This window comes from Lepisosteus platostomus, chromosome 19, assembly GCF_059453375.1.
Source record: "Lepisosteus platostomus isolate fLepPlt1 chromosome 19, fLepPlt1.hap1, whole genome shotgun sequence".
NCBI classification, from domain to species: Eukaryota; Metazoa; Chordata; class Actinopteri; order Semionotiformes; family Lepisosteidae; genus Lepisosteus; species Lepisosteus platostomus.
The window spans coordinates 14508354-14525694 of NC_142629.1; the positions used below are offsets into that span (position 1 = coordinate 14508354).

At 46.3% G+C, this 17341-nt stretch overlaps 3 protein-coding genes across 3 annotated transcripts in view; 1 reads left to right on the forward strand and 2 right to left on the reverse strand.

Moving 5' to 3' along the window:
- On the reverse strand, positions 1-7233 carry nubp2 (nucleotide binding protein 2 (MinD homolog, E. coli)). The gene is made up of 7 exons (XM_088613137.1): positions 7126-7233; positions 5298-5416; positions 3900-4098; positions 2854-3008; positions 1626-1736; positions 903-972; positions 1-560 (listed from the first exon to the last, which is right to left on the reverse strand). Exons 1-7 carry the CDS (start codon positions 7139-7141, stop codon positions 418-420), a joined length of 813 nt encoding a protein of 270 aa, XP_088469263.1. The 5' UTR covers positions 7142-7233; the 3' UTR covers positions 1-417.
- eme2 (essential meiotic structure-specific endonuclease subunit 2) overlaps positions 5298-17341 on the reverse strand; it is a 26062-nt gene continuing 14018 nt past the window's right edge. Inside the window, exon 9 of the mRNA XM_088613135.1 lies at positions 5298-5416. The gene's annotated coding sequence lies outside the window, so the exon portion shown is untranslated. The remainder of the gene's footprint in view (positions 5417-17341) is intronic.
- The window catches only part of LOC148645191 (SPRY domain-containing SOCS box protein 3-like), a 16009-nt gene continuing 6781 nt past the window's right edge, over positions 8114-17341 (forward strand). The window contains exons 1-6 of the mRNA XM_088613136.1: positions 8114-8346; positions 12206-12344; positions 13185-13362; positions 13935-14122; positions 14707-14809; positions 16014-16139. Of these exons, the coding sequence (XP_088469262.1) occupies positions 12219-12344; positions 13185-13362; positions 13935-14122; positions 14707-14809; positions 16014-16139 (721 nt within the window). The 5' untranslated portion in view covers positions 8114-8346; positions 12206-12218. The remainder of the gene's footprint in view (positions 8347-12205; positions 12345-13184; positions 13363-13934; positions 14123-14706; positions 14810-16013; positions 16140-17341) is intronic.

A 17341-nucleotide genomic window follows, 5' to 3' on the forward strand; every position in this document is an offset into this window, starting at 1 on the left:
TTTTGTTTTGTTCCGATTTATTACAGAAATAAGGGACTTAAATTAGAAAGCTGTACAAGTACAATCCTTGACCATTTGTCTGCTGAATATGAAAATACTTTTCCTAAGTTGACAGGATATTTCATTTATCACACAGCTCAAGAACCTGGTTTGAAGACAGTACTAGTGCTGCTATTTAAGAGGAGTCTTCATGCAATAGTGTGTGTTTGCTCACTGCTCAGTGAGACAGCTGAGAAGAGGAGACTGAAGTATAACTCCAACCCAAAGGCGAGTGAGACTTGTGCATAAGCAAGAGTCCCAAGGGGTTTTAATGACACAACACAGCATGGTTCGTGTAGAAAAACGTCCAGTTTGTTTCTCTGAAGGGAAAGGCAGCAGGTAGAAGTTGGGCATGTGGCGGGCAGGGCGGGTCAGGGGTCACCCGCGCTCGGCGACGCTCGTCATCACTGCGTGAGCGATCTGATTGATGGCGCCGAAGGTGGCGCTGTCCGGGAAGGCCTGCAGGAAATCTCTTCCTTCTTCTAAACTGGAGGTGAGCTGGGGATCCAGAGGGACACAGCCTGCGGCGAGAATGCAGAGATCCAGGATTTATATTGTAGTTCACTTCTTGGTTCATCTTTCTTCATGGAGCAGTTTAATTACACTGATTACCATCACGTGACAATGTCAGCATGTACAGTATGTGAAAGCTTGTTGGCAGGGTTACAGCTGGCAGACTTTTAGATCATTTGGATTGATCAGCTATATACAAAACAAAGAGTAATAGCAGAAGCACAGGAACGAATTGTAAATCAGCCCAGCCTCCTAAAATTTATAATAATACCAGAAAAAACCCCCATAAAAGCTTAACTGTTATAAACAGCACAGATATCCTTTATGTCTTAAACACCAAGACAACTCACCTAAAAATGGTGATTCTGTCAGCTTGGCCAGTTCCTCTCCTCCCCCTTTAGAAAATATATTTGTGCATTCCTGAAACAAAACAGGGCAAGTCTGTAAACATCTGCTATAAGGCCAGACTGCAAACACTAGCAGAGAATTTCAAGTAGGTAGCTACTGTACGTCAGCAAGCATAGGCTGCAACGGAACAAGAAAAGGTTTATCCCACGTTAGAAAGAAAAGAGACGCAACATTTCGGCTGTGGAGCCTTCTTCAGGTGTCAAACACGTCCTTTCTTTTCAGCATGGAATAAATGTACTTGTTCACTAGTAGAGAATACCACATTTCATCGATTAGCATGTTGCAAGAGCAGGAATCCGGAAGGGTTATTGATATTTTCTTGATATTAGATTATGACCTGTTTTTAAATGCAGTCAATAATCTTTATGATCTGAATGAAAAACTGGTCATTCTGAGAGTAATTAAAACCATCTATGGAAAACACACTACAGATCACCAGAGACCCAGCAACAGATAATTAAAGGTTGTCCTGTATCACAGGTTAATCATTTGTATCCTAGAATCTCATGGTATTCAAGGAGACTTTCCACAGCCAGTCAAAGTTTTCTGCTGTGAGCAGAAGCACACAGACACCAGGGGCAACGCTGATACCAGAAGGACGTGCGGAGAAACCAGTGGAAGTTCCATTTCACAGGGTTTCCAGCAGGCGGACACAGTGGACTTACCGAGCAATGCGGACAGACAAACCCGCTCATATTCTCCACGATTCCCAGGACACGCAGGCCCGTCTTCTTGCAAAATGCGATCTCCCGCCTCACGTCTCCTGTGGAAACGGCCTGCAAGAAGAGGTAGAGACACATCTGGGATCCACATCCAGTACGGTCTCTCTGCAGATCTGCTATTATGTTTGACAAAATTAGTTTACTAAATCACCTAATGCCTGATCTCACTAACAGTTTTTCAGGCAGTGTGATATTACCTTAGTATCAGGCTATTCATTTTTATTTAAGAATCATTATATAAAATGACTATTTAAGCAAGAATCTTATATTACATATGTTAAAGCTTTTTTGACCATGTTTCCAAAATTAGGATGTTTGAGTCAAATCTCATCTTTTTAGCTTTATTTTACGTATAGAGAGACAACGTATTGCTTTAAGAGACAGTGTGATTTTATCTTTTATTATTTATGCAGATATACCCTTATGCGATTAGGACCTTTGCCAGAATTTAAGACAGATCAGTTTAAGAAATTGAAAATTAAGCCTGCTGTTAGTCACCCGGCATGAAACACAGCCTTGAAAAGGTTCCTTAAAGGCTAGAATTGACAAAAGCGGGAAATGTGGGCACTGTGTACTATTAACAGATCAGGGGATAATACATGGCATTAACACACTCTGCTGTGATAGTTCTGTTCAATAACCTTACAGTATCCTGGAAGGGAATCGGTCTGCTGTATAACTCATGTAACAGCGAACTCAGAGGTACGTTCATATGCATCCCATTAAGAACATAAAAGCCCTGGAGGAATAGAGACATCTTTAGATGCAATTCTAGAGGCAGATATCTATTGATAAAGGGGCAGCTCAGAGTAACAGGTTCTGGACTCTCAGCAGGAAGGGTGTGTGTTTTAGTTCCTCTTGCAGAATCACTGCTGTTGTACCCTTACAGGTGGTACTCAAGCCCAGTCACGCCAGTCCAGTCCCTCTGTAAAAACAGGCAGAAGCATTGCTGGGCATCGTCCTGAGATGAACTAGTGGGTGGAGAAGTGTACTCTCGTTCCACTCCACGTTACAGAAAACTGCCTGAGCCAACAGCAGAGTAAGGACTTCATCTAGATGTGTGATTTAGAAGCCGACGTCAACACTCTCGAAGAAAGGCCCAGCAACTCCGGGGTTGCGAATGGACGAGCTGTGGCTTGGCACGACGAGGCTCTGTGTTTTGGCCCCTGACCTGGGGGGTGGTGACCAGGATGGCGCCGTCGACCCTGTGCTTCCGCAGGCTCTCCACCACGGCCAGGTGCTCGTCCGAGGTGCCCGGAGGCGTGTCCACCAGCAGGTAGTCCAGTTCGCCCCAGGCCACGTCCGACACAAACTGGCCTATCAGAGCTGGCGAGCCGCAGGCAGGGCGGGACAGAAAACAACAGAGAGAGATGGGGTAGAAGTCAGCAAGATCGCTGGTGGGGATTGCAATGTAAAACGAGCCTCAGCTACTTCTATTTTTTTTTCTCCATTTAATAACGCACATATCGGTGGCTAACATGGTCAACGACACATAAACAACTTACACTCTTGAGTCTGATTTAGGAAATGCTTTCTCAGACATCTCCGAGACAGTTTACTTTGTGGTATACCAAGAGATAACTCAGCATTGAAGTGAATAATTAATCTGCGCTATTTTAATGAGTAAGAAGGTCGGCGTGAAATATAGATTACCGGGGCTGACATACCTGTAGTTTATTTTACTTTTTAAAAGAGAAATCTGTTGTTCAGCAGCTCACTTACATATATACGCTACTTAGTAGTGGTGCAGTCAAAGCAATTCAGTTGTCACTCCAGACAAGTTTTGAGTGCGAGTTAGGAGTCCGATCTGTGCATGAGTACATATGCCACCAGTCTGAGAAAAGGCATGACTACATAGCAAAATTAACTCTGGAATTTTCTTAAAGCAACCAAAAATTGCCAGAAAACATCCTCCTACTGTGAGTGAGTGACTCACGCCACTGGACTGCAGTCAGGTCGATTTCGATTTCATTTTGAGTGAAGGCCCGCACTTTATGGACAATCCCTCACCCCGAGCTTCCTGCACAGCCCCAGGGCTGTAATCACAGCGCTCCGGATTCCATGCCCTTTCTTTCTGCACACATACTCGTGGAACTGCTCATAAACTTTATAAATGTTTTCGGCACTCTTCAGAAGAACTGCATTAAGGAACAGGAGCCGCCCAGATAACCACAGACCTGCTTTGTGCTCAAGTATCCTCCTGGCTTCTGAGTTTACCTGTTTTCTTGGGGCCCCTCCAAATCACGGCGTCATCCGGGTTTTCCAGAAGGAACCCGATGGACATGAGGGCCAGGCTCTTGTGCGCGTCGGTGTAGACCGGCACCCATCCCGCGTCGCACTGGTGCACCTCCTGCCGGCCCACACTCAGCATGCGGGGGATACTGGGGCCACAGAGGTCGACATCGAGGATCCCCACCTGAGGAGAGCGGCGCAGAGGGCCATCACATCACGGGCGCCACTCGGACACCACCCAGCGGACGAGCGTTCAGCCACCAGGCTTACGTCAGCGACACAGCGCCGCAGATCGGCTGCTTCGTCGGTTCCAAGAGTGTCATTTTAAACCCCCCTCGCTGGCCGTCTCCGTTTGATTTTACTCCACTGGGAACACCCGGTTGGGTCCACCCTCGCTCACTGGCTAAGGGATGTGATGTACTTTCTCCACCTTGAAAAAATGAGCTTTTCCCTCAGTGGCTGAACTGCAAAACTTAATTCTGCCTGGCAGCCCCCTTTAAACTTTTTCCAGAGCTTGCAGCTCGACCCAGACATATTGAAGACTGTGGCTCACTTCTTCTGTACTTTCACTACCTTTTTTTCTCTCTTTTCTCTTTTCCATTCAGCATTTCTCTTCCACATCTCTGGTTTCCTTTTCTCTACGCCTCGATTCCTGATTTTATATTGTTGTTGGATTTACACAGTTTGTTTAGGCATGCCAAGGTGATTGTTCAACATTCGTTCATTATTGTATACGGTACTGTGTAATATTCTGTTTCTCCCCCTAAAAACCAATAAACTGAACATAAACCCCTCCCTGAGATCTCCACCTCAATGTGCTTTGTGCTGCCCCACCATCCTTCTGCATATTCAAATTTGACCGCGGTATCACTGGCATATTTACAGTACATTTACAACACTAGTTGGCCTCTTTAAAGAACTGTATCAGGGGAGGTTTGCTTTACTTACAAGAGGAAGCAAGAGGAATAAAGACAGTAGACAACGAGTGCACCCACAGCAAGTGTTCTAGCAGTTCTGTACATTAGGAAAGCACCGTGCACACAGGTGGCAATACACTGTTCCTCTTCATTCCATCTGGATGTTAAGTCGGTTTCAGTTTCGGGACCAATTTCAAAACAGGTGCGCTCCTCCCGATTGTGACCTCATGCCCGCTGGCACCAGGGAAATTGCTGTTTAAGACGTGAAGGGCGAGCTTGGTCCACCGCTATTAAATCACCACATCCCAGAACACTTCACAGCCCCGATATCTGGGCAAACCCTAATAATCTGCAGCTTCCAAACGCAAGGAACCGCAAGAGAACACCAGTATGTTTCACGCATCTCCCACCCCATGGCTACACACTCGTGGGTCTCAGAATGCTTTTGCAGGCATTCATTCCTCACCTTCTTGCCAGCCTGTCGGAGTGCCAGGGCCAGTTCTGTGGTCAGAGTGCTCTTGCCCACTCCTCCTTTGCCCGAGAGCACCAGGACCACGTGCCGAACCTGCGCCAGGTTCCCTTTCTCTGTGGAGAATCAAGGAGAGTACATTCCGGACAAGATGAGAGAAGCAAGAGAGAAACCATGGCCAAAATTCAGCAGCAGATGGCAGCACAAACAAAGAATTATATCCATCCATCCATTTTCTAACCCCTTCATCCAATACAGGGTTTTGGGGGGAGCCAGAGGCTATCCCAGCAAGCAATGGGCTTGACACTTCCTGGAGTATATCACAGGGCACACACAGACACACACACTCACACCAGGTCCAATTCTCCCAGAAACCAGTTAACTGAAGGATTGGAATTCTGGAAGAATAGCATTTTCTCTTTATTACACAATATTACTGGCTTTAAGATATGTATTAGTTGGCTATTTAGTTTTGTCCAGTGAATTCTATGCTGCTTTGTGTCCCCCTCTGTGACCCTTATCTCTTTCTCTCGGTAAGGGGAATGTTTTCTGCTACAGATGACTGTTTGAAGAAGATGGACAAAAAGGAGAGATAAGAGGGGCAGCAGCTGCCTATAAGCACAAGATATCAAGAGGACCACCTGGAACAAAAGGGTTAAAGTTCAGTTTAGATGTCGTGGAGAAATAGATACAATGGATAGCGCAGGTGTAGGTGTTGTTTAAAGAAGCAAACATTATAAAGCCTGAGGGTTTAGAACATTCTTGTTTGAAATGACACCTTAAAAACGATGCAATGTTGTTCAAAGAGGACTATTCTAATTTATTTGGCTGACAATTTTATTCAAAGCAACTTAAATAAGCACCCATGCATACAGCTGGATATTTTACTACATCATTCCAGGTGATGTCCTGTTTAGCAATCCCGTTATCGGGACTGGGACCCACAACCTTCCCAATTCCAGAACCCTGGCCACTGTTCCCGCAAGCACACAAATTAATCCCATATTTAATAAATGTATCGCCCTCGATGTACAGTTAATTCTGTTCAGGTTCGCGACAAGTTTAAAATCCTGCTCTGTCTGAAAGCGTCATGGGATCCGAAATCAACATCCGGGTGAAAAGTCTCCTCGCAGCCACTTGTAAACCCGGAATGAAAACGCTTCTCTATAAATCAACCCACGCCGGCTGATCGCCGGATGGGATTGTCAAAAGACTTAAACAGGAAGTAGGAAGAATGTTAAAAAAAAGTAAATCGTAAATAAGATTTCTTCGCTTGCTCCACCGAGGTGGAAAGCGAGTACTGCCGTCCACCCAACCCACGATACAACAGGAGGATGTATCCGAGACTTGCGCTCTAAAGCTATTTAGCAACAGAGAAACTTGGAAAATCTGGGTTCTCATCAGTGATCAATCATACCTACCCTGTCTAAAACTGTGACCACAAATTTAAGCTTCCCAGGGTGAGAGAGGTAGTTTCTAAACCCAAAAGCGTCTTTGATGGAGATTAAATTAGATGGAACTATAATTATTATCGTTATTGTTTCCAACGCAGCAGGGTTGATGAAATTTCTTGTTTCGCACGGTTTTTTTTACTGGGCGAGAAACTGACTTCCACAACTAAGTCTGACCAAATAAAATATAACAATTATCATCCATTCATCAAGCCCAACAGTGTACTGTGGTCCGAAATTTATTTAGTTTTTTGGTGCATATTAGCGGTTCGTAACAAGCACTAGCTAAGGATATTACAAAAGCTGATCATACGAGCCAGTTTAGCAACAATGCGGATAATGTTTTACACTGTTCTCAAGTCTGAGGTACATACCCTCTTCTGAATCCATGCTGACACTTAACTCGCCTGACTTCCTGATGTCCGACGAAAGCGAAAAGGTGTGACGTTATCGGAATTACAGCGCTATTGTCCAATCCTAAAAGGCACAGTTTCTTATTCCCGCCCCCTTTCACTCTACGCCAATTAAAACCCGAGCTCTTTGGAAGAGGCAGGCATGACGTAATTAACAAATAAGCTCTGTATCCAATGAAAAGCCGGACCATTTTAAGTTATGCCATACATATTCTTATATAAATTGTAAACAAGCCTTGTTAAATTGTCACTGTCAAAATGAGATAACGATTTACTAATAACACGTCAATTTTGGGGCAAAGTATTTTAAGTTATATAAGCTGGTACCGGTACCGATCCCGTTATTATGGTAAAATATTAGATTAAAGATAAAACATTACATACACATGTCTGAAGGTGCAAAGCCCGCTATTACACCTATCTGAGTGATATTACGGTATATTCGAACTCCTGTATGTTACGTTTTTGTATTTCCACATATTATGGAATATAAGAATTCCATATAAATACAGCAAGGCTAATTTTATGACCACAGCGCAGGGCAACAGGTATTTAATAAATGCAGTGTGGCACAAATTGTTACTGCGGTTGGAAACTGATCTGGATTGTGTAGGGACTTTCCAGGACTGTTTCAGCATTCCTCAGAATCTCAGTCCTGTTAATGAAAATGCCGCATCGCACTTGACCTACAACGAAGACACCCCACATAATCGCCCCGCTCTCTTGTAAGACATTGGGGCTCTAAGAGCCTGTGAACACGCCGGAGCCAACATGGCGAACAGCTTTGCAGTTGCTTTGCAGTCGCCATTGACAGAAAGCCCCAGCCAGTCTCAAGCGCACGCATGTGATTTGATTGACGGCGGGGCGGAGCGTCGCGATTGGCCGCTCCGCCACTGGCCCCACCCCCCAAGGTGCCACTGCCCAATAGGCGCGACGAGGGAGGGCGGGCCTTGGAAATGCATTGTTTACGTCGGCCTTGAAAGTAGGTCAGCGCGTAGTGACTGGCACCTCGCAGGGAGCTGTGTGGTGGGACCGGAGAAATATATTATTTATTTAGGAAAAAAGAGCCTCACTGTGGAAGGGGAAGAAATCAACAGTGTCACGGATCAAGGTGAACTAGAATCCAGGGGAAGGTGACGCGGAGACGGACAAGAAGCAAAGCTGTGGTTCAGGTGAAAGGAGGTATGTGCCATTTGAAACCTGCAGGAGTTGTTTTTTTTTTTACTACCAAAATCGGCAGGAGGGATCCGCGTCCCAGTATTTCCCGATGCAACCGTACAGTTGCACGACATCCTTTTCGGCTTAAACGCGCCGTCTTTTCTGCTGTGGTGCCCCTGCATCAGTGAAGCTGGTTGCGCTGGCGAGCAAACGGTATCGACCCAGCTGAGGGACGAGGGAGGCGGACGCTGGCTGGAAACTTACTGTAGCCGGGCCTGCCGCTGGAGCTGGGGCTGGCAACGGGGACGCCGGCCTGCCGATTTTATGGCCAAAACAAGAGACCAGAAGCGTGCAGATCTTGCATCTGAACTTAAAGCTGCAGACCTGCGTGTTGATGAAGTGTGGAGACGGTCGGTGTGCGGGTCTGAGGTGTGTTGTAGCCGCGGCAGCAGTACTTTCTGTGCAATAAAGCACCCCACGTTTTGTATTGAGAATGATGTTTGTGTCAGGAGTAGTCTGAAAAATGCGTACATCTTTTTTTTTTTAATACTAGTACATGTTTAAGCCTGGGGAAGATGCCGATTCTTTGCGGTTCCCGTTAAAAGCTGTTCAATCTGTAGTTGTGGGTTGGGTGTGTTAGAATAGGGTCAGACGGGGCTGAACATAAAAAAAAACGTGTTTTATGCGCATCTGTGCCAAGGCTGTGTCCCGGTTAAACTCCGCTCAGGGGTGTTTTCTACTGTCCGAAGTGCGTTTTTGACACCATCAAACATGCAAACAACTATTTCCGCATATTTTCGCAATCCTTGAAAGCGGTTTTATGCAGTTTTTGAAAAGGCACTACTGATTGTCAGCATTGCGTAGAATGTTATTAAAAATGATAGGTGCAGCAGTAATCATAGTATCAGCGACTGATAGTAATCATCGATAAACCTATGACCTAAAAGGACTCTCTCGCTAAAATGGTCAATATAAGAGAAACAAGTGAACACTTCAACGTCTCCCTCAATACATATATTTTTCATTTCTTCATACTTCGGGCTTTTGTTAGTATTGTATTCCTGAATATTATCGTCTTCCCATATGAGACCGCGAACAGCTGTTCACTGGTTGTCAACCAGACTGCGGAGAAACGGCACACCTACAGATGAAACAGTTGACTTCAGGACGGTTTTACTTAAAAGTTGCCTTTTATCCGCAGGAGAGCGATGTATAGTCCTAAACTGCGAAAACAAAATGTCTCGGGGCAAAGAACGAATATTGACATTGCTACCATAATAAACAGCGCTCTGTCGGTCTGTGAAAGTAGCGCCAAGCTGAATGTAGGTTAAGTCCCTTCTTGTATTCACCGACAGCAGTGACTGCACGTTGCTCAATGCCTCTGCCTGCTCGGATTAGTCTGTCTCCGTCTTGCATAGCTGTGAAGGGAAACATGCTTGTCTGTATGTGACTGAAGGTTAAACTGCATGTGTTACCGAGGCGTGGGTGCAATATAGCTGGTGAAGTAACTGTGCAGTTTTAAAACGAGGTGGCGGTGGAGTAGATGTTTTTGGGGGCAAAGCTTCTTTTGAGTGTGACCTGGGGGGTAAGGATTGTTCTTTTCATTTGTGTTTTTAAAGTCGAAGTGAATTGGAAGTTTGCATCTTCTCCGTTTGCTCGTCAAAGTGTAAAACCAGGACTCAAATGAGTCTAAATGGTTGTTTTTTTAAAAAAAAATAAAATGCCGGCTTGTATAATGAAACAACGTCTGTATGTTTGTTTTTTTCAACCACGAGTTGGAAAAAAATATTGATGGCTCTCACTGTTGTGGACGAAAGCCTCATTCATGTTTAAAGTTCGACTTGCCTCACTATTTAAATGACATTGCTTACAGAAGAAGTTCTAGAAGTTCTGAACTTCTGCAACAGCACAAACCTTTGGGGAGTTTTCATTTGACATCGCCCATCCGGTTATCAATTATTGGAATGCTAATTGTTCTTTGAAAGGGTTCCCAGAGGGGTTACACCCCGGACGAGGGAGAACATGCTGTTGTTCATCAAGCTAGTCTTTATTGTGCAGGGTCTCTTTTCAAAGCTGAGCGCACAGCTCAGTAAGTGCAAGTAACAATTTTAGGGGATTTTAACCAAGTACAGACAGAGGGTGTCTGTAGCTTTAAGTAATATGAAAGATTTAGTTCTTTGAATAGACAAGAGAGTGTTTCTGTGGTTCATTCGTGTGACCTAATACCTTTGTACCCCTGCTGTCATTCCATGGAAGGTGTGTGCTGGAGCACCGAGCACAGAGCACAGCTGTTTAAATGATCTTTGATCTTTAACTGTTTAATTACGTTACCGTCCAGGTGTCGAAAATAATATTCAGTATTCTGGAAACCTTTCAAAATCAAACCAAGTGAGTTTTGCCCAAAAATAAGCCATGCGATTTCTCATTATTGAGGAAATCTCTGTTTAGTAAATAAGAATTAGGTCCCAGGCCTGCCTCCCAGTACAGTAGTTGTCTGGGTCAGGAGAGCTATTTTCGGAGCTGTGGAATCTAGATTTGAAAGTGTGCTATAATCACAAGGTTTGCCACAGGCTTGTACAGTACAGGGAGAAATGCGTGATAAACAGTTTTAACCCTGCTATGATCAGCTGGACGAGTCTGCTTGTTCTCTACATTGACATTCTGCATCAACTGCTGGTACTGCTGTGACTGCTGGTAACAACTATGAAAGCATGGTGCAATTTGAAAGTCACATTTTGCTTTTACTGCACCTAATATATGTAATATATGCTGTGTAGACTCTAGAGCATAGCATATATTGTTTGCTGCCGAAGCTATCATCTGACAATGTTTCTGTCGAGAACGTGTCTCCACAGGATTCAGTAGTTTCTAGGGACTGTTTCTGTTGACTTTCCAGCACTGCACAAAGTGGGTTTTTGGCCTTGCCTGGTTGAGCTAGGCCATTAAAAATCCCGAGGCTATCTATAAGAAGTTCCTTCACAGTTCTTAAAAATGAAAACGGATTTCTGTTGGGGCAAGAATGATAGACACGTACCTTCCATTTTCTGAAGGTGAACCCTAAACACTTCTTTGTCATAATGGGGTCTGACTGATAAGGCAGATTGGATCAGGGTCGTGAAACTGCTTTTAGATTCTGTTTTGTAAGAATACAGCGTTCTCTGTAAAGGTAATTCTTATTAGAAACTCCTAATCTGTAAACGCTGCCAAAGGAATATCTTAGAAAAATGTCTTTAGTCGCTGTCCAGGACGTTGTGAATTACAGAATTACTGAACTATATTAGGCCCCTACAGAGAACAAGAGGTACTATCAGAAACATATGGAGCAAGCACAGTGCTGACCCAAGCAGGTCTTTCTCTAAGCGGTGGTTTATGTGCCAGTATTAATATCCATCCTCTGCTTATTACGTAAGCGGAGAGGTGCCTACTGTAGCAGCGCTTGGCAGTTGCGCCCATGGGCAGGTACTGTGACTGCACCCAAGCCAGCTGAGCACGCAGATCCCTTCGGATTCGCGATATGTACGTCAGTCTCTTCGGATTCGCAATCTGTACGCCAATAAAAAAAAGAACAACTTTGCTCTGTACAATAAAGCCAGTGCTCGTTGCATCCAGCACTGTGACTCGAAGGGGGCGAGGTAGTGCGATTATGGACCGTTGTTCCCATAACTTGCTGTCCATCCCTCGCCGCCAGCAAGATCCATATAACAGGGTGCTGGCTGGAACGAATTCTGGTCCCGGACAAGATTGGAAAGGACCATTTGATTTAACCCTGCTGTCGATGGAATTCTAGTTCCAGGTTCCTCGATCTCCGGACTAGATATCGGCAATTGCTGCCTTGTCACTGAGCAAGCCGCCCTAATCCCTTTCTCTGCGCTGATCCGTGCAGCCGCCTGCCTGCCATGTCTAGGCGGAACAGGAGCAGCCGGGCGTGGCGCTACGTCTGGAGCGGCATCCGGCGCGACGCTGACGCCCGGGCGCTGGTGTTGGCCTCCGAGAGCGAGGAGTGGGGCTACGACCGGCTGCAGGTCAGTGAACGTCGCCGCTGTCAGAGGGGTCTGGGCTGGGGTTAGTATAGCTCGGACATCGGCTATTATTGTCTAACTGTGGTGTAAATTTCCTGAATGTCCAAAGCAGATGTGTTAAAACTAATACGTTTCCCCACTTGTTAACATTTTACTGAAGCACCAGAGGGAGGCTCTATACTATACAGGGGTTCTGCGAGATAAACAGTGTTGGGGCTCCTGTGTGCCAAAGGATACATTTCAGCACCAGTTGTGGTGGACAGCTCCTAAAATGGATGGGCGTGTATCAGGAGACTGATGGGGGAAATGACCTTGACGCTGATGCCCAGACATGCAAAAGCCAAACCCCTCTTAACTCGGATCAGGATGGTCCGAGGTGTCCTGGAGACAGGAAAGTACAGAGCAGTTTTAAAAAGTAAATATCTGCCTGATGACTGAAGCAGTGCTGTACTACAATGACCAAAGCCATTAAACTGGCGTCTTATCGTGTGGCTTGGGGGGGATTCATCGTTCATCGGTGTTTCAGATCAAGACGACCGTCTCCAACTTGAGATCTGGGGTTTTAGTGGTTGCGAGGAGCCTCCAATAATATTCCTCACTGCAGATTAAGGAACTAGAGGACTGCTCAAAGTCAGCCTTTTTTTATAAAAGTGTCTACAGTAGGTGTAAACTGGCGGGGGGTTGGGGGGGGTTGCTAATTTCCCTGTCCTGGTTTGGAGTTTTTCACGCTAGTAAAGCCGGTTCGCTAAAAACAAACAAACCCCAAGACAAAGCCTCTTCCTCTCGGTCACTAGAGTGACGCGCGCGCTCTCTCTCGCGCCGGCGACGGCCCTGTTGTCTCAGTACAGCGACTCCGACTCCGAGCCGGAGTACCCCAGCATCACCCCGGCCGTGCCCAGCGCGGTCCCGGTGACCGGCGAGTCCTACTGCGGCTGCGACTCCCAGGCCGAGCCCGCCTACAACCCCCGGCTGAGGGGCTTCCACCGCGTCAAGGACTGCCACTGCGGAGAGGACGACCAGGGTGAGTTCTGCCCCCCCCCCGCCACCCCCCCACCGTTGGCATGGTCCGTCACATGGGTGGTACGAGCCGCGGCCCAAGTGGATCCTCTCCATGTTCAAGAGAACTGGGCAGCACAGTGAGGATTCTTTTTCCTGGCTTCGAGGCTATCTTCAGATTCTGGGGATTGGAAAGAATAACGGGTGCATTTGGGACCACCAGAAAAGAAATATGACGCACAGGAACTTGTAAAACCTCCGATTTACGTCGCCCAATAGATGACATTTCCAGGTAGGCGCAGCGCCATTGTTCCGCTATTCAAAACGAAGGCAGAAAACCTCCCGTGAGGTGAAGCTGCCCTGTTACATTGTTACGCGAGCAGGCTTGTGAATCCAGTCAAGAACTGATTCAGTAGAGTCATGGGCCGCCTCCCCCCTCCCGGCTTGTCACGCGGCCAGGGCCGCGAGCGAAGGTCCCATCTAGGCTTTCTGAGAGTGTGTAGGTGTCTCCAGGACCAAAAAGGGGAGCAGGAGGTATAAACTGTCCTTGACTGCTGACTTTGCTAGAGGTGAGGGTGTTGTTGTGTTTCTGCCCAGACTTTGACTGGGTGTGGGATGACGGCAACAAGTCCACCGCCACCCTGCTCAGCTGCGACAACCGCAAGGTGAACTTCCACATGGAGTACAGCTGCGGCACGGCGGCCATCCGGGGCACCAAGGAGCTGGCCGAGGGGCAGCACTTCTGGGAGATCAAGATGACTTCTCCGGTGTACGGCACAGACATGGTGGGTACCGGGAGGGCCGCCAGAGGGGTAAAGGATACAGTTCGGAAGGGTGGTCTCGGGGGGGGGCTGCCGAAACTTCTCGATTGTAGGATGGATCGTTTTGAGCTTGCAGAGTATTTAACTCAAATAGCACTCAAAGCGCTTTACAGGTAACGGGGACCCCCCTTCACCACCACCAGTGTGCAGCCCCACCTGGATGATACGACGGCAGCCATGGTGCGCCAGTGCATCAGCTCATAGTCAACACACAGGAGTAATGAAGCCAGTTCGGAGATGGGGATTATTAGGAGGCCACGATTGGTAAACAACGGGGAAATTTGGGCAGGACACCTACTCTTTGAGAAATGCCCTGGGATTTTTAATGACCACAGAAAGTCACAGCTCCTCCATAAAGATAGCACATTTTTTCTACAGTATAGTGTCCCCATCACTATGCTGGGGCATTAGGACCCACACAGAGCACAGGGGTGAGAGCTCCCTGCTGGTCCCACTGTGTGTATTGTGTTTCGCGGGGTCATATAGCTTGTGTGGAATCCAGCAGGTCCCTGTGGATTGAAAACTCATTGTTGATGCTGCTGTTGCAGATGGTTGGAATCGGCACATCGGATGTGAACCTAGACAAGTACAGACACACCTTCTGTAGCCTGCTGGGAAAGGACGAGGAAAGCTGGGGACTGTCCTACACCGGTAAGATCACAAATCTCGTCATCATCACATCCTTTACTGCCTGGTTGCGTGTGTGATTCAAGTGGGGGAAGCTGCAGTTTTGAGGTGGTCGTTCTGCTGAACAGCAGGCATGGATGTCCAGGTTGGATTCAGATCATTTGTTCAAAAAGCAGAACGTCGGCTCTTTAAGAGTCCGTCCTTGTTAACAGGTGAATTAAAGGTCACAAGAATGATTCCCTGACCAATCCCACCAGCCTCGGATTTTCTTCAGAATCAGCTACGTATCTGAGTGAATATTATTTAAAGGCCAGAATAAACGTATAACCTATAGCGTCTGGCTGATTTCACTAGACCGAAGCTATTCTGCAGAAAATTCAGCGTACACAATATTTACCAATGCACAAAGGCAAATATTTTGTTGTTTCCTTAATTCTCTTGAGCTAGTCAATGGAGCTTTTCCATTGGCAGTTCTGGGGAGTGCCAATATAAGTACTACAGTGGTTCATACTTTCTCCTGTGATCACTTGAAGTTGTTTTTGTTGCTCCGCTGTGCGTGTTGTCCTTTTTAACGTATTAGAAACTTGATTTCTGGTAGTAGGAATAGCCATGTAGTATTTCACATTTGTCAGTGTACAGCACACGGCTCATGGGCTTGTGATGCTCTCTCCTGTTGCTATGGCACTTATATCTATAGCAACAGGAAAAATGAACACCAATTGGCTAATCTCCCACAAGATAAAGAGATTTGTTTTACTACATTTATCTGGATTATTTTGCAAGGACATGATGCATAAACAGAAAGCCCATGCTTATATTAAAAGGTAGTGGCAACTGTAAAAAAGATGGTTTGTTGAAGGTTGCTATTTCAACAATACATTCAAGGCCTGAGTTAAATTACAGCCACGCCTGTAAATTTACTACCAGATTGGACCACATCAGAATGATGACGTAACACATTTAAGTTAAAAAAAAACTTCTAGCAATTGTTTTTAGTTCCTTCTATTCTCCAGAATTCTCCTTCTATGCATTTTATCATGCTAATTTCACTGATCGGAAGAATTTGTGCCCAAAATACCACTCCAGTATTTCCTGAAAATCCTACAATGGGATTAAGGCATGACGGCAAGCTTTCCTCTATAGGCACTACCACGGCTGAGGGAACAACACAGCGGTGTGTTCATGCATAAGGGGCAAATGGTTAGAGTGTATCTGATTGCTTCTGCAGGCCTGCTTCATCATAAAGGAGACAAGATCAACTTCGCATCGCGGTTTGGGCAGGGCTCCATCATCGGGGTGCACCTGGACACCTGGCACGGCACCCTCACCTTTTTCAAAAACCGCAAATGCATAGGTAAGGAGCACTGGCCGGAGTTCCACTGGGGACCACGGTCAGTAGGAGTGGGAGGAAAACGAGGGTGGACGTGAACCACTGGGTGGCGATGTTCTTTCTAAACCACACTTGAACTAGGGCCCCGAGTATGATGACCTGGGGACCTGACCTGTAGGAGGTGCCATCCCTCAGATGAGACCTCAAACTAGTGAGAACTTGGTCATTTAAGATCTCTTGACGTTGCTTGTAAGAGGAGAGTTTTTACACTGGTGTCCTGGCTAAATGCCACTCTGGGCTTGTCCAATCAACCTTCTCAGAAGTTCCCCCCCCTTGACTCAGTGTGTAATGGGTGCCGCTGCTCCCCCAAGTGAGTGCTGTTTCAGTGGAGGATGAACTGCATCCCCCCCTATATGTGCAGCAGTTGGGAATGAAAAGAACTATACAAACCTATTGACCCTGTTTGGATGCCCCTTGTCTTAGAGTGAGGGGGAGGGGCACTCTGGCACTGGTGTAATCTGAGCTGCGTCAACAGAAGAGAATAAGATGGACTTTTACAGCTCAGGGTTATCTGGCGAGACAAGCTACCTCCATTTTCCTGAAGTTAGACCAGAGATGAGATGATCAGATGCTTTAACACCTTTTGAGTCTGGAACAGGGGCCGCCCTACGAGATCGACACTGTATTTAGAGGAGAGAGCAGAAAGAGAGTGACGAGGAGAGAGAACAGGGGAGCCTGTAGGCAAGAGGGAGAGTTTCCAGCACTACAGCAAATGTTCACCTCTGGGATTCCTCATTGATGGAGCGAAACAGATCAGGTATTCGCCACTGAAGGGATAGCTTAAATTTAGCGGGAAAAAAAACTTTCTCTCCTGTTTGTGGGAATATTTTCCTTTTAAATCCACAAGGCAAAGTCTGTCATGCTTGCCTGTACAAGGATACATTCCTGCACAGAGTGATTGGCTGTCTCCTATTAGCACCAGTTTAGAGTGTGGAGTTACTGAGGATTCTCTATTATATGAAAAGTCTCCAGATGAAGATTCATGCCTGTTTTCAAGTATGTTGGGGTTTGTCAGTGTTGCTGGTTGAGTTCGAAGGTTGCCTATAACGTTCCAAGTCCTGGCACACGCTCAAACTGCACATAATGCAGGCATCTCCTGATTTACAAAATATAATTCTTTCCATGAACCCTCCGATTGGAATCCCAACACCCCAGAAGAAAAAAAA